The sequence below is a fragment of the Petaurus breviceps genome, unplaced genomic scaffold (assembly GCF_028583685.1).
Source record: "Petaurus breviceps papuanus isolate PSGF00001 unplaced genomic scaffold, PetGlider_PUasm1.0 90925, whole genome shotgun sequence".
Classification (NCBI taxonomy): Eukaryota; Metazoa; Chordata; class Mammalia; order Diprotodontia; family Petauridae; genus Petaurus; species Petaurus breviceps.
The window spans coordinates 32,618,875-32,631,732 of NW_027187380.1; the positions used below are offsets into that span (position 1 = coordinate 32,618,875).

General features: G+C 42.2%; 1 protein-coding gene across 5 annotated transcripts in view; it reads right to left on the reverse strand.

Annotated features, from left to right (window-relative positions):
- The window catches only part of SEPTIN9 (septin 9), a 363,859-nt gene that overhangs the window by 149,125 nt on the left and 201,876 nt on the right, over positions 1–12,858 (reverse strand). For all 5 annotated transcript variants that reach the window (XM_069076743.1, XM_069076746.1, XM_069076747.1 and 2 more), the window contains one exon: positions 7,486–8,142. In XM_069076743.1, the coding sequence (XP_068932844.1) occupies positions 7,486–8,142 (657 nt within the window). The remainder of the gene's footprint in view (positions 1–7,485; positions 8,143–12,858) is intronic.

The following is a 12,858-nucleotide window of genomic DNA, read 5'->3' on the forward strand; positions in this document are numbered from 1 at the left end:
GGTGGGTAAAAATGTAAATAAATGAACAGACAGAAAGACAAACTGACAAATAGGAAGAAAGAGAAATTAACTACTTAAGTAAATTCAAGGAACTTGGAATAGGGCAGGTAGGAACAGAAGAGAGAGCCTATCCAAAGTAGTTCAAGCAAAATTAGAACTGACTTAGAAGATGAAAGGAATAAAATTCAGCACAAGATAAATAAATGAAAAGATACATACCTAATAACTTTAAATGTGAATGATTAAACAACCCAATAAAATTAAAGTGGTAGAACAGATTCTTAATGGGTTAAAAAATACTCTTTTTTAAAAAAAATGAAGCCCCAAAAGAGTAAATAACCTGCCAAGCATCATATAACCAGTTCCTGGAAGAAGCAAGGCAAGAAAAACCCAAGATATGAGAAGCCCAGACCACTGTGCTTTCTTTATATCCTGCCTCCTTTGGAGTCCAGACACCTTTTCCCAAAACATGGACCAAGCAGGACCATGACGTACTCCCAAAATCACTAACTACCACTACATCTCTTCTAGACCCCCACTGATTCTTGACACATTCTCCCATACCTCCCAAATAAAGGAATTGTTTTTAAATGCTTTTAATTTGGGGGGAATCTGAGAAATCCTTATATGTATTTAACTGCTTCTCTCCTCCTAACCTCACCATCCTCTCACACTCATCTTTCAGCCTATGACTAGTCCCTCTTTTGACATAGTTTTGAGACCAAAACAGTACAGTATCTATACATATTATCCAGATCTATCTCACAGAGCAATTACAGCTGGGTGGATGAATTCTAGAATCATGGAATTTTAGAACTGGAAAAATCAGGGACCTTGTTTCTAAATTAGGACAATAACATAATAACTTGTACTTTATAGGGAACTTTTAGGTTTTCAAAGGCCTTTAGTTACAACTCTGTGATGCTAGTACTGAAAATATTTTACAGATGAGGAAAATAATGCAGAGAATTAAGTGATTTGTCACAGAGCTAGAGTGGCAGAATCAGGGTCCAGACCCAGGTCTCCTGATTAAGGACAGTGTATAAACATGAGTTGCATAAACTCTGGAGTTTATAAGTTGCATAAACTCTGGAGCCAAGTATTCCAAAGATATCAAAGAAAAAGGACCCATATGCATGAAAATATTTATAACAGTTCTTTTAGTAGCAGCAAAGACATGGAAATTAGGGGGATGTCCATCAATTGGGGAATGACTGAATAAGTTATGATATATGAATGTGATGGACTGCTATTGTGGTATAAGGAATGATGAAGCAGATGGTTACAGAAAAACCTGGGAAGACTTATATCAGCTTATACAAAGTGAAGTGTGTAGAACTAGTAGTTGAAATAGTATATAATAATGACAACATTGTAACAACAATCAACTGTGAAAGACTTGGCTACTCAGATCAATACAATGATCCATGACAATCCCAAAGGACTCATGATGAAAAATGCTATCTTCTTCCAGAGAGACAATTGATAAACCCTGTGTGCAGACTGAAGTATTATTTTCTTTCGCTTTATTTTTCTTGCTTTTTTTTTCTTTCATAACATGGTTAATGTTGAAATAAGCTTTGCATGACTTCATATGTATAATAGGTATCATATTTCTTGCCTTGTCAATGGGTGGGGGAGGAGCTGGAGAGAGGGAAAGAATTCAGAATTGAAAATAAAAAATAAATATAGCATACATATATACACACAAAAGATGCATAAATGCAAGGTTCAAATTAAAAACAAAGAAAAAAAACCCCTAGAGCCAAGAAGGCACATAAGAGGGAAAAGAGCATAGCTGGATTCCATATTCATTGCTTCCAAAGTATATCCAGAGATGACAAAGCAAAAGGCTCCTAAAAGGCACTTCCTTATAAGGAAGCCTTGGCACATTTTGATTGTGTAGAAGCCTGAACCTGGAAGACAGGCCTCCATCGTGAAAGGGCAGAGAAGCAGAAACTCAAATTTTCTGCAAAAACATTTCTTTATTGCATATCACAGCCCACCATGGAACACTGGGGGCAAGGAAGAACAAGAAACAGAGAAAAGATAATAGAATCACAGATTTAGAGTTGGAAGAGGCCATCTAGTTCCACACCCTCAGTTTAACAGATAAGGAAACTGGGGGCAAGAAAAGGAACTTGCCCAACGTCAATAAAGTAGTAAGTGGGATTTGAACCCACGTCTAGATTCTTTACTCTATCTACAATACCAGGGAGGTTCCCTGAGCTCTGTCCACCACAAGTGATCCCACTTCAGACTTCAGGAACAATAATGGAATACAGATAAATTGAGGAGTAGGTCTCTTTTGAAAGAAGGAAGGAAAAAAACAGCAGGTAACTACAAGGAAGGAGGGAGTCAGTAGCATAAAAGAAAAACAAGATCTTAGGACCAGTGTAAAGCAGGGATCTGGTTTCAACCCTGGCCCCAGGCCACAAAAAAATTATTAGGAGCCGGTTCTATGGGGAAGGGGAAAGAGCCTCTGGGCACTCTGTTGAAAAAAATGAAACCCACTATACCTAACATTTCTTTCTCACTCCATTCTACTCCCCTGGTATGTGCAGGTCCCCATTTTTTGAACTGTACTAGCCCTTCCAAACCCACTTGCTTTCCTTTCCATTTCAGGCTGAAAATCTTGTACCACATTTTGCTAATGTAGCATACCATCCAAATCAGTCTGAAGAATGCTAAACAGCACTGCCCAAACTAAGAAATGTCCATCCTAAAGACAAGTTTCTCAGTTCAGGACAGACTTTCCAAAATGAGAAAGAAGGCTGGGAAGGCATTTAGATGAGTCATTCTATTTTTTGTTTCTATTTGCAAAAAATTCTCTAAATGACAACTGCTATTTCAATGTCTAGCTGTGCAGCACTGCCTAATCTGCACTACCATAGCTGTAAAGGAGGAAGATAAGGGTAATCTTTACACCTGGTCCAATGTAACCATGTGGCAGACCAAAGAAGGCGGAAGTCAAAACAACGTTGGATTTGTTTGAATCCCAGCTTTACCCTGCACCCCAACTTTCCAGTTTTCTTAGACTTTATACCACTCCCCTCCCTTCCTATTCTACAGTGCTGTGACATTGGCCTCTGTGATATTCCCTGAGCAAGACTCTTCACCTTCTGACTGCAGGCATTTTTGCTGGCTGTTCCCAAGCCTTTTGGATGGGCTCCCTCTCCTCTTCTCTGCCTCTGGGTTTCCTTGGCCTTTCTTCAAATACCAGCTAAAACCCCATCTTCTAGAGGAAGCCTTTTCCACTTCCCGGTAATCTGAGTACCTTCCATCTGTTGATTATTTCCAGGTTATCCTGTAAAAGAGCTTATCTGCTTACAGTTGCTGACATATGGTCTCTCCCACTGACCGTGAACTTCTTAACAGCAAGGGTTGTCTTTTGCCTTTCTTTGTACCTCCATCGTTTAGGACCCTACCTGGCACACAGCAGATGCTTAATAAGTGTCTAATGACTGATTGATGACTTCTTTGCAAGTCAGATAATGTATTTCCTTCCCTGCTTCCTACTGTCCAGTGATTATGAATTCTGCTTCTTCAATGTCAATCAAGAAACAGTTATTAAGCACCTACTATGTGCCAAGTACTGAGCTGTCTCTGGCTAATACAGTAAAAGGAAAGTATCCTAGAGTCAATAAATTTTATTTCTTCTCCCCCCCATCACAAAACTATTAAGAACTATATTGCCACATCCTTCCTCAACCTCCATGGTATCTCTGACACTGCCCATGGTTCTGTATGACCTATATATATGTATATATGACCTATATATGACTCTATATATCTGGAGTTCTCCTTAATCATTACAAATATGACAGTATTAGAACTCTAAAATTAAGAACAATATTGTTTTTTTACTATAAAGTAGCAGCAGGGGGGTGAAATGATGTCCTTTCCACCCTCAACTTAGTTATTATCATTGGATATAATCAAAGATAAAGAAGCATTGATGTATTAAAATCCAGCATCCCCTTAAAAAGTATAGCAAAGGCATTTACCAAGATGTCATAGTAAAAAGAGTAACTATAAAATATTCCCCCAACCCCCATAAACACCTGTCTCGCTATGACTGAGTCAGAAAGGAGCAAGTCTTTGAATGAACAATGATTAGACAAGACCTCAGATGATATATAAATCCCAAAGTCCAGACAGTTTGATCCATTTGAGGGAGAAAGCCAGCAGTCAGGAAAGAATTCAGCTCTACCTTTTAGAATGGATAGGAAGGAATTATCTCCCCTGTCTCCCAATCCACTGATCATGGAGTCAAATAGTAAAACTACTCACCCAGAGGGAGACACTCCATTCAGCAATTGGAGAGTCAGTTCAAGGGAGTAAAGGAGTGACCAGGTGTTAACACATTAACACCTCATCATCTCCTATTACATCCAGTGGCTACATTTACTCAGCTGAGGTAGTATAACAAATCTTTCTCTTCACCATACATATAATGCTTTATAGTTTACAAACCGCTTTCTATACAATACCTCCATGAGTTCGATAGGATTTCCTGTTTTACACTTGAGGAAACTGAAGCTTAAATAGGTTAAATGACTCGCCCATAGTTATATGGCTATTAAGTGATAGAACCAGGACTAAAATGCCTCTTGTGACTATAAGCACAGACCTTTTTAACACACCATTGCTAGCTGCCTAACTGCATTACAGATATACACTTTACTCTCCTGTTCCTGAAACTTAGCTCCCTTTCAGTTAGTCAAGTGGTTAAGACAGGGCTGGGGAACCTGCATCATTGAGGCTACATGTGACCCTCTAGGTCCTCAAGTGTAGCCTTTTGATTGTGACCTCAAGGCCACAGGTTCCCCAGGACTGGGTTAAGATAACTGACTGTTAGTACACCATTCTTTGCATCTGTGGATTTAAATTCTACCTTCACCAATGGCAGCAAGGAACACTTGATTAGAAGTCAGGATGCTTGGATTCTGGACTTGGCTCTGCTACTGACTAGCTATGTACCCCCTGGGTTACAGAGCCCCACTCTGAACCTCAGTTTCTTCATGTGAAAAAAGAGAAGACTGGACTAGATAATCTATAAGCTTCTAGTTCCAAGGATCATTGATTTAGAGTTGGAAAGAACTGAAAAGTCTAGGCATTAACCTGGCATCCATGAACTTGGTTTTTTAATAGCGATTTCAATATAACAAGTTACATACACAAAGGCTCACCAGACTGCTGAAGGTGTCAGTGACACAAAGAAAGATTAAGAATCTAAGTTAGCCCCTTCATTTTACCGATGACACTGGGGTCCAGAAATATAAAATGACTTGCCTGGAGTCACACTGGCAGCAGAGCCAGGTATTTCAACTATCTTTCACTTGACCATACTACTCTGACATTTTGTAGTCGTAGGGCATAATATCTCTTTGCAGAGCATAGCAGGCACTTTACTCATAGTAACTATCCAATGAATGTTTGTTGGAATTGGAAATTGGAAATGTAATTCAGCTCTTGAGGGCAGGGTCTGTTTTTCACTTAGACTTTGTATCCCTAGCACCTAACACAGTGTTAAGTGCCTAATAAATGCTTTTGGATTGGACTGGATGGTGGTGTATTGATTTCTACCGCCTAAGGGCAGTGGACACTTTATACTCTTTCCGCTGAAATTGTTAACACAGTTCTAAGGCTTTGAGCCCCCAAGCCAGTTCCCACACTGCACACTGCATAGGTTCATAGTGGTTAGCACACTGGCATCACTCTCTATCGGGGCCTGGGCAAAACTCAGACAGTGATGGAGCTACTTTTAACCAAGCCTTAGTCTTTCTTAAGAGAAAGAGCTGTTGCCACCTAAGTGATATAGGCCTTTTGTCATTAGAAAATCAAGTCTGATGGATGCTCTCAAGGGTCTGATATAGACCTGAGCTTTAAAATCTTACCATTCAGAGTAATAAATATCCAGCCACATAAAATTAAATGACTGATCTAACAGAATATCACCACTGGGAAGAAACTGCTGCTTCCAGCCTACTCTGGAAATACCCTGCCTTCAGCCTTCCTTTTGATGCTAACAACATACAATCGCTTCCTTTGGTAGCAGGGTTATTAAGAGCAGCCTAGCACTCATGCAGAGACAGGGTTGGAAGGGGGCTAGATACAGGCTAGGTTTCCACAGGGCAAAGATGATTTGCTCACAAGGAAAACCTGATTCAGCATTTTTGTTCATATAAAGAAACCAGCTACCTGAAAATGACAGGGAAGTCCTTTATTCCCTAAGGAACCTAAAATCTAAGCTTGAGAACATGAAAGGGGAAGTGGCCAGCACCCAAGAGATTGATAAATAACTGGGAGTCCCTGGGAGTATACAGGGATACATACTGCTTTCTACAGATGTGTCAGCACATCTCCTGGTTCAAGCGCCAGGTAGAACACACACAAACATTGCCTGGGACTGCCCACTTCACTTCCACTTTGGACAAGAAGGAAGGTACCATATGCTTCTCCTGTTGCCTTACTTATCTCCATTCATCTTATCAACCGTTACCCAGGGTTCTCACACGGAAATACGTGAACTTAGGAAGGACTTTAAAGGTTCATTTCGTCCTTCCTTTCTGCACTCTGGCAGGACTGTACCTCACTCTCATAGTTCTCCAAGGCAAAACATTATAAAATCTAGTTGGAAGGGATCTCCCAATCGATGTAAAAATCCCATTTATGACAACCCAAGAGATCCCTCACTTAAACATTCCCAGGGATAGGAAGTTCACTATTTTGTGAGAGAGTCTGTTCCACTGTTGGGGAGGAAAAAGTCCAAAAAGGTTCTGGAACATCTTGAGTACCATAACTGTACCAGTCTGGGCTTCCACAGCTGACATTACATAACACTTCTTTCCCCTAATTATTAACATTAAGCAGTCTCTACAGGAATACATGTCTTTATTCTTTCTCTAACTTCTTCCATGCCTCTTCTGTGTCAAAGCAAGAATTTTATTCAGTCTGCAGCTACTCTTCATCTTCCTCACAATAATCCCTTCAAAGACATCCTCTCCCTCAGCCTCTTCTTCTCTGATCCTGAACTTTAATATTCAGAGTTTTCGAACTGCTGGTATTTTGAATTAATATCAACTTGTGGCAAATTTCCATCAGTCCACATTTCCACATTTTATTATCAAAGTTCCTTACTTCTTAAAAACTTACTCTTTTGCTTCATGTCCTGACTGTCCTGTTCTTTCCACTTATACCCATTCACTGACACAAGCTTTCTCCCCTGCCCCTGATCTGAGCCACCCAATAGCTATTGCATACGAGAGCTATGGAAAGTAGAACAGTCTTGGGTAAAAGAAGGTATATGTTTTACCAGCCCTCACTATAAATTCGGGTTAAGACACACTGTTATAATTTGTCTCCACTGGTATCCCGCTGTAAATTCATTGCTATGTTCCCTTCCTCCAGAGTTCCACATAGAAAACAGTTCTGGCCCACCACCCACACCAAAATCCAAGGCCCTGATTCTTTCCTACTTACTCTCCAGGCTCTTTGGTGGAATATCAGCCACCACAGGCTGGGTCTTGAGTTCCAACCTTTTCTGCTGAGGAGAAGGTGGAGCATGTTCTGAATTTTCCACAGGTCGAATGGGTGGGGGTGAGGCATCAGCTGCCTTGGTGACCTGGATCTCAACCCGCTTTGGAACTGCCTCAGCTAGAGGCATAGCATACGCATCTGGTCTTCGCTGGGGCAGCTCAGGGATCTTCGACACTGGAGCATCCATCCTCCGCAGTGAGGGTTCCTGGGGTTTGACTACAGTAATCTCGGTTCTTCTGGGAGATGACTCTGGGGTCCTGTGCCCCAGTACCTCAGCTCTTTTGAGGCTGAACCGGGATGGCCCTGTGCCACTAGAGTTCTCAACCTGCTTAGAGGAGATATCGATGGAGATCTCCGTCCTCCGGGACACAGGCTCACTTTTGGGTCCAGAGAGCTCGATTCTCCTTAGGGAGGGCTTGGGGGACTTCTGGACTGGGGAGTCCACATGGCGGGCAGACGACTCAGAGTTCTTCACACCAAGGTCCTGGAATTTCTGTGTGGAGCTGGCAACAGTGGTACGGAGAAGTGGTGTCTGGATCCGCCGTGGGGGTGTAGAGTTAGGTGTCTCAACCTCCTCGACCTCAAAGGATCTCTTCAAGGCTGAAATGGAAGAAATTAGAATATGGGTAAGTTGCTGGTACTTGATCCTCACTGTAACTGGCACCTCCTGCCAAAGAAAGAAATAGCAGGGCTCTTACTGGAGTAAATTAGCAAAGAGCACTAGGTTGAAATCCTCAAATTTTCTCAGGTTATGACAACTGCTTCTTCTTCCTTATCACATTCCAGCTGTGCCCGCCCCCCCACCAAAGAGAGAAAAAACATCAACACTAAGCATGGAATCATAGACCATATGATGACAATAACAACCCTTTCAAGCTTGCAAAGGGCTTTATATACATTAGTTCACTTGTTTCTCACAACACTGTCAAGTTTTATAGCTTTTGTTATGCCTATTTTTATAGATAAGGACACTGAGGTTCAGAGAGACTTTTTCTCAGGGTAACAGCTGGTGTCTTGGTCCTAGATTGGGTGACTTCCTGTGATTACTGGTATATAAAATGCCTTATTCAACATCTGACTACAGCCTGAAGTCTCTACAGGCTTTTCTCTGGTGGGTTTATGCAGCAATTCCGTGCAGTGACCCAGCCATCTCCCTTGGGAAACCCTCTGAGTGGTTACTTGGTTCTGAGAAGGGAGTTGGGGGAATGGGGTAGGTCTGTGAAGTCTCAGTCCTCCAAACATACGCACTTGTCAGAGTTTCTGTAACTGCTCTTAGAAAAAGAGAAACAGCTGCTTCCATTTAAAAGGAGCAGAAAAACCATCCACGTGGCAGCTACTCAGATGCTACTTCTCCCACAAAGGAGAGAGCCTCAGTGCCAGCTTTGTCATTTTGCTGGGACTTTAGGACACTGATTTGGGGGTAGGGAGAGAACCATGCTGTTTTTAGAGGATTTCCTCCTCTCCACACCCTACCAACTTACAGAAGTTTTGTACAAAACAAAATAATGAACTACCATTGCCAATGCCTTTGTCCCCAGTTCAGTCCCTATCACAGACTTTCCTGATTTATTGCAGGTCAATTCAGGATGTTGTAGACAATCAGTTGCAGATGACAGAGTGGGGATGGTGCCCCAAGTAGAAATCATTACAAAAGGAGGCATGGGGGAAGATCAAAGGTCTATCCAGCATCATAAAAGGGCAGAGTGGGAGGCCAACAAAGAAAATTCTCTCCTCTTCAATCCTTTTGGGCAATTCTTAAAACTCTCAATTAACATAAAGAGTACTCCTCCCACTTCCTGTTACACTCCAACACTAGCCAGACTAGAACAGAAATATAAATGAGCTGCTCCAAGAAATTGTGCAATAATCTTCCAATTGGTCTTCCTGTCCCAAGTCTCCCCTCACTCCAGTCCTTTTTCCACTCAGTTGCCAAAATGATCTTCCTAAAGTACAGGTTTGAACATGTCACTCCACTACTCAATGATCTCCAATGGTTCCCTATTACCCAGGATCAAATAGAAAATCTTCTGTTTGTCCCTTAAAGCCCTTCACCATCTAGCTTTTTCCTGTCTTTCCAATCTTACTACACATTATCGCCTTCCACTTACTCTATGATCCAGTAATACTAGACTCCATGCTATTCCTCAAGCCATCTCTCCACAAAATTCATTTTCAGTGCCTGTCCCACATGACTAGAATTCTCTCTCTCCTCACCTCTGCCTCCTGGCTTCATTGACTCCTTTCCAGCACTTACTAAAATCCCACTTTCTGCAAGAAAACTTTCCTGGTTCCCCTCAATGCTAGCACCTTCCCTCTAAGATTACCTGTAATTTATCCAGTATCTTGTAAATACATAGTTGTTGTATGTTGCCTCCCCCACTGGAGTGGAAGCTTCTTTAAGGCAGGGACTATTTTTGGCTTTCTTTTTATCCCTGGTGCTTAGCACAGTGCCTAGCACATGGTAAACACTTAATAAATGCTTATAGACTTGGAAGAGGCTGAATAATGACAGGATCCCAACTCAGATATATAGATTAGACCAGATGGCCTCTGAGGTCCCTCCAAACTCCAAGATTCTCTAATTCTTCTCCTCTGTAAGTAGTTATTAGTTCTGAAGGGTCTTTACAGAGTCATAAAATGTTAGAAATAGAAGGTGTGTAGAACGAAATGTGGTTTCTCAAGTGGACGATTTGCTAAAGTACTAGAAGCCTTTAGGCCTCAGTTTCTAGCTACCAGAAGTCAGGTGACCTTGGGGAAATGAAACTTTGGAAATCTCCTTGTCACCCCACCTGCCAAATAAGGGAATGCTAACAGAACAACCAATCAGTTTAAAAGATTACATGAGGAAGGGGAGGGTTGTGGTTCTCCACGATATAACCCAGCTTTGGCTTCTGTACGGCAGCCTCCTCTCTCTGGACTTCCCAGTGACAGGACCGCCCGCTTCTCAGGAGATTCAATAAAACTTCCTGCTTTCACCTTGAGACATCTCTGAGTAGTCAGTTTGGGGTAGGTTGGGTCTCTGTACCCCACACGGTTTTGGGGGCCTTGCCCGGGATCACGGGACTCGGAGGAGGAATGACCACTCACTTGCTCAGAGGCAGGTGCCTGTGGAGCCCCTTGCTTAGGGGTCTCACTTCCTCCCCTAAGTAAAGTGCCCAAAGTGGAGAAACTCAGTGAAAGGAAAGTAAAACAAAGGATCTGAAGCTCCCAATTGAGATTGAACAGTGGAACCAGTCAGGAAACCTATGCATGCATAGTCTGGTAAGTACTAGGTGGGAGCCTGGGGGTCGATTGGCTGGGTATAGAGACTGGAGAGGAGAGCCTCTCACTCTAAATTAAGGAGTGTACTGCAGACCCCAAGGGAAGGGCTCTCCGAGCACAGGTGACTGATGGCAGGTGTGTGACCCCTGCTGGGGCGTATTCTAAACGTCTTGAGGTGTTTGATGGAAAACCCTCATTATGGGAATGAACAGTCCAAACCCTGAATTCAGGAGTGAAAGTAAGAGGTACCAGTGATTAATCCCACAGGAATAAAGTGTAGGATTGGCTTAATAAAATTATCAAAGTATATTGACTTTGAATACCGGTTCTGTGTGTTTCTATGTGAGGTGTGCATCTCTGTTTTCTGCATTAAGTGTATGTCTGTATTCCTGATAGTGTCCAGAGATAGTAAAGGGAAAGGAGAGAAAATATTCTACCAGCTCCATTAATAGTGTGAGGTTTCCCTTCTCTTTACACCCTGAGATTCTGGCCAGGTCTCGTGTGTGGAAAAGAGTAACTTTCCCCTCAGACTGAATAGGAGATAATCAACATTTGTCTATGGGACTAATTTGCTAAATGTTCCTGTAGAATTCTAGAAAAGTAATAATTTTATGGATTAGAATTTGTTCTCAACAAATATATATATATATATATATATATATATATATATATATATATATATAAGGCATTGAGAATCATGCAGAAGAAGGAAGAGTCCAGTCCCCTCTCAGTTTCTAGAGAGATTAAAAGAAGGAATTCGAAAATACTCTGGGCTGGACCCAGATGAACCAGAAACTGAAAGCATTTTTAAATTATATTTTGTATCTAACTCGTGGTCAGACATTAGTAAAGAGTTGCAAAAATTAGAGAAATGGAATCGCAGTTTGGGGAGCTGTTAGAGGAGGCCACGAAGGTATATGTGAAAAGAAATAAGGACAGGGAAAGACTGAGGAAGGGAGACAGGAAGGAACACCAGAGAATCAGGATATTAATTCAAACCATACAAGAGATGAGCTTTACCATGGTACGAGAGCACGGCAAAGGATGGAGCTCTGGGGCACTGAATTGGGGAGTTCAGCAAAGTAGAAAGGGGTCTGCTAATAGGGCAAAGAAGTAGGGGCCCCGGCCCACTTACCTGCTGGACTTGCAGGAAGACAAGGCACCTAGCTAGGGACTGTCCCCAGAGAAAAGGGAATTGACAGATTTTGGAACCTAAAGACCTGCAGGAGTCTCCCTGGCAGATAGGAAATTGTTTTATAGAGGAGTGAATGGGAAAAGATTGAATGGGTATGCAATAATTGATGGAGAAACTAGTTCTCTAAGTCAGGTCGGCAGTCTCCTCAAAACTTGGGTTGGCACAAACTTGCGAGCTATATGCCTTGAACCAAGCACTGAAGTTGCTTAAAGGACAGGAGGGGTCAATCTATACGGATTCCAAATATGCATGGGGGTGGCACATATATTCGGTAAAATATGGGAAGAGAGGGGGTCAACAGTAAGGGGAAGGAATTAGTACACATGACCCTATTAACTAAGGTATTGAAGAATCTCACTTAAAACTATCGCTATCATCCACGTAAAGGGGCACCAATCAGGAAACACTTTTGAGGTTCAGGGCAATTGCCTCACCAATGAGGAAGCTAGAAGAGCTGGAGTCAACGGAAACTCTCCTGAAGAAATGTTGGTTCTGATCCCAGGTCTCCTGACTCTGGGGCTGGTGCTCTTACTGCGCCATCTGGCTGCCCCGTGTCTAACTCTTAATGACTCCATGGACCGCAGCACACCAATGCTGTCTATGGGGTTTTCTTGGCAAAGATACTGGAGTGCTTTACCATTTCCTTCTCCAGTGGACTGAGGCAAACAGAGGTCAAGTGACTTGCCCAGAGTCATATAGCTAGTATCTGAGGCCAGATTCGAATTCAGGTCTTCCTGACTACAGGCCCAGTGCTCTATCCACTGAGCCATCTAGCTGCCTCCTGCCCCAAAAATTACCTTGGATTTACTTTACATAATTTTGTTTATACTTTAACATACATGGTGTCCATCTCAATAGAA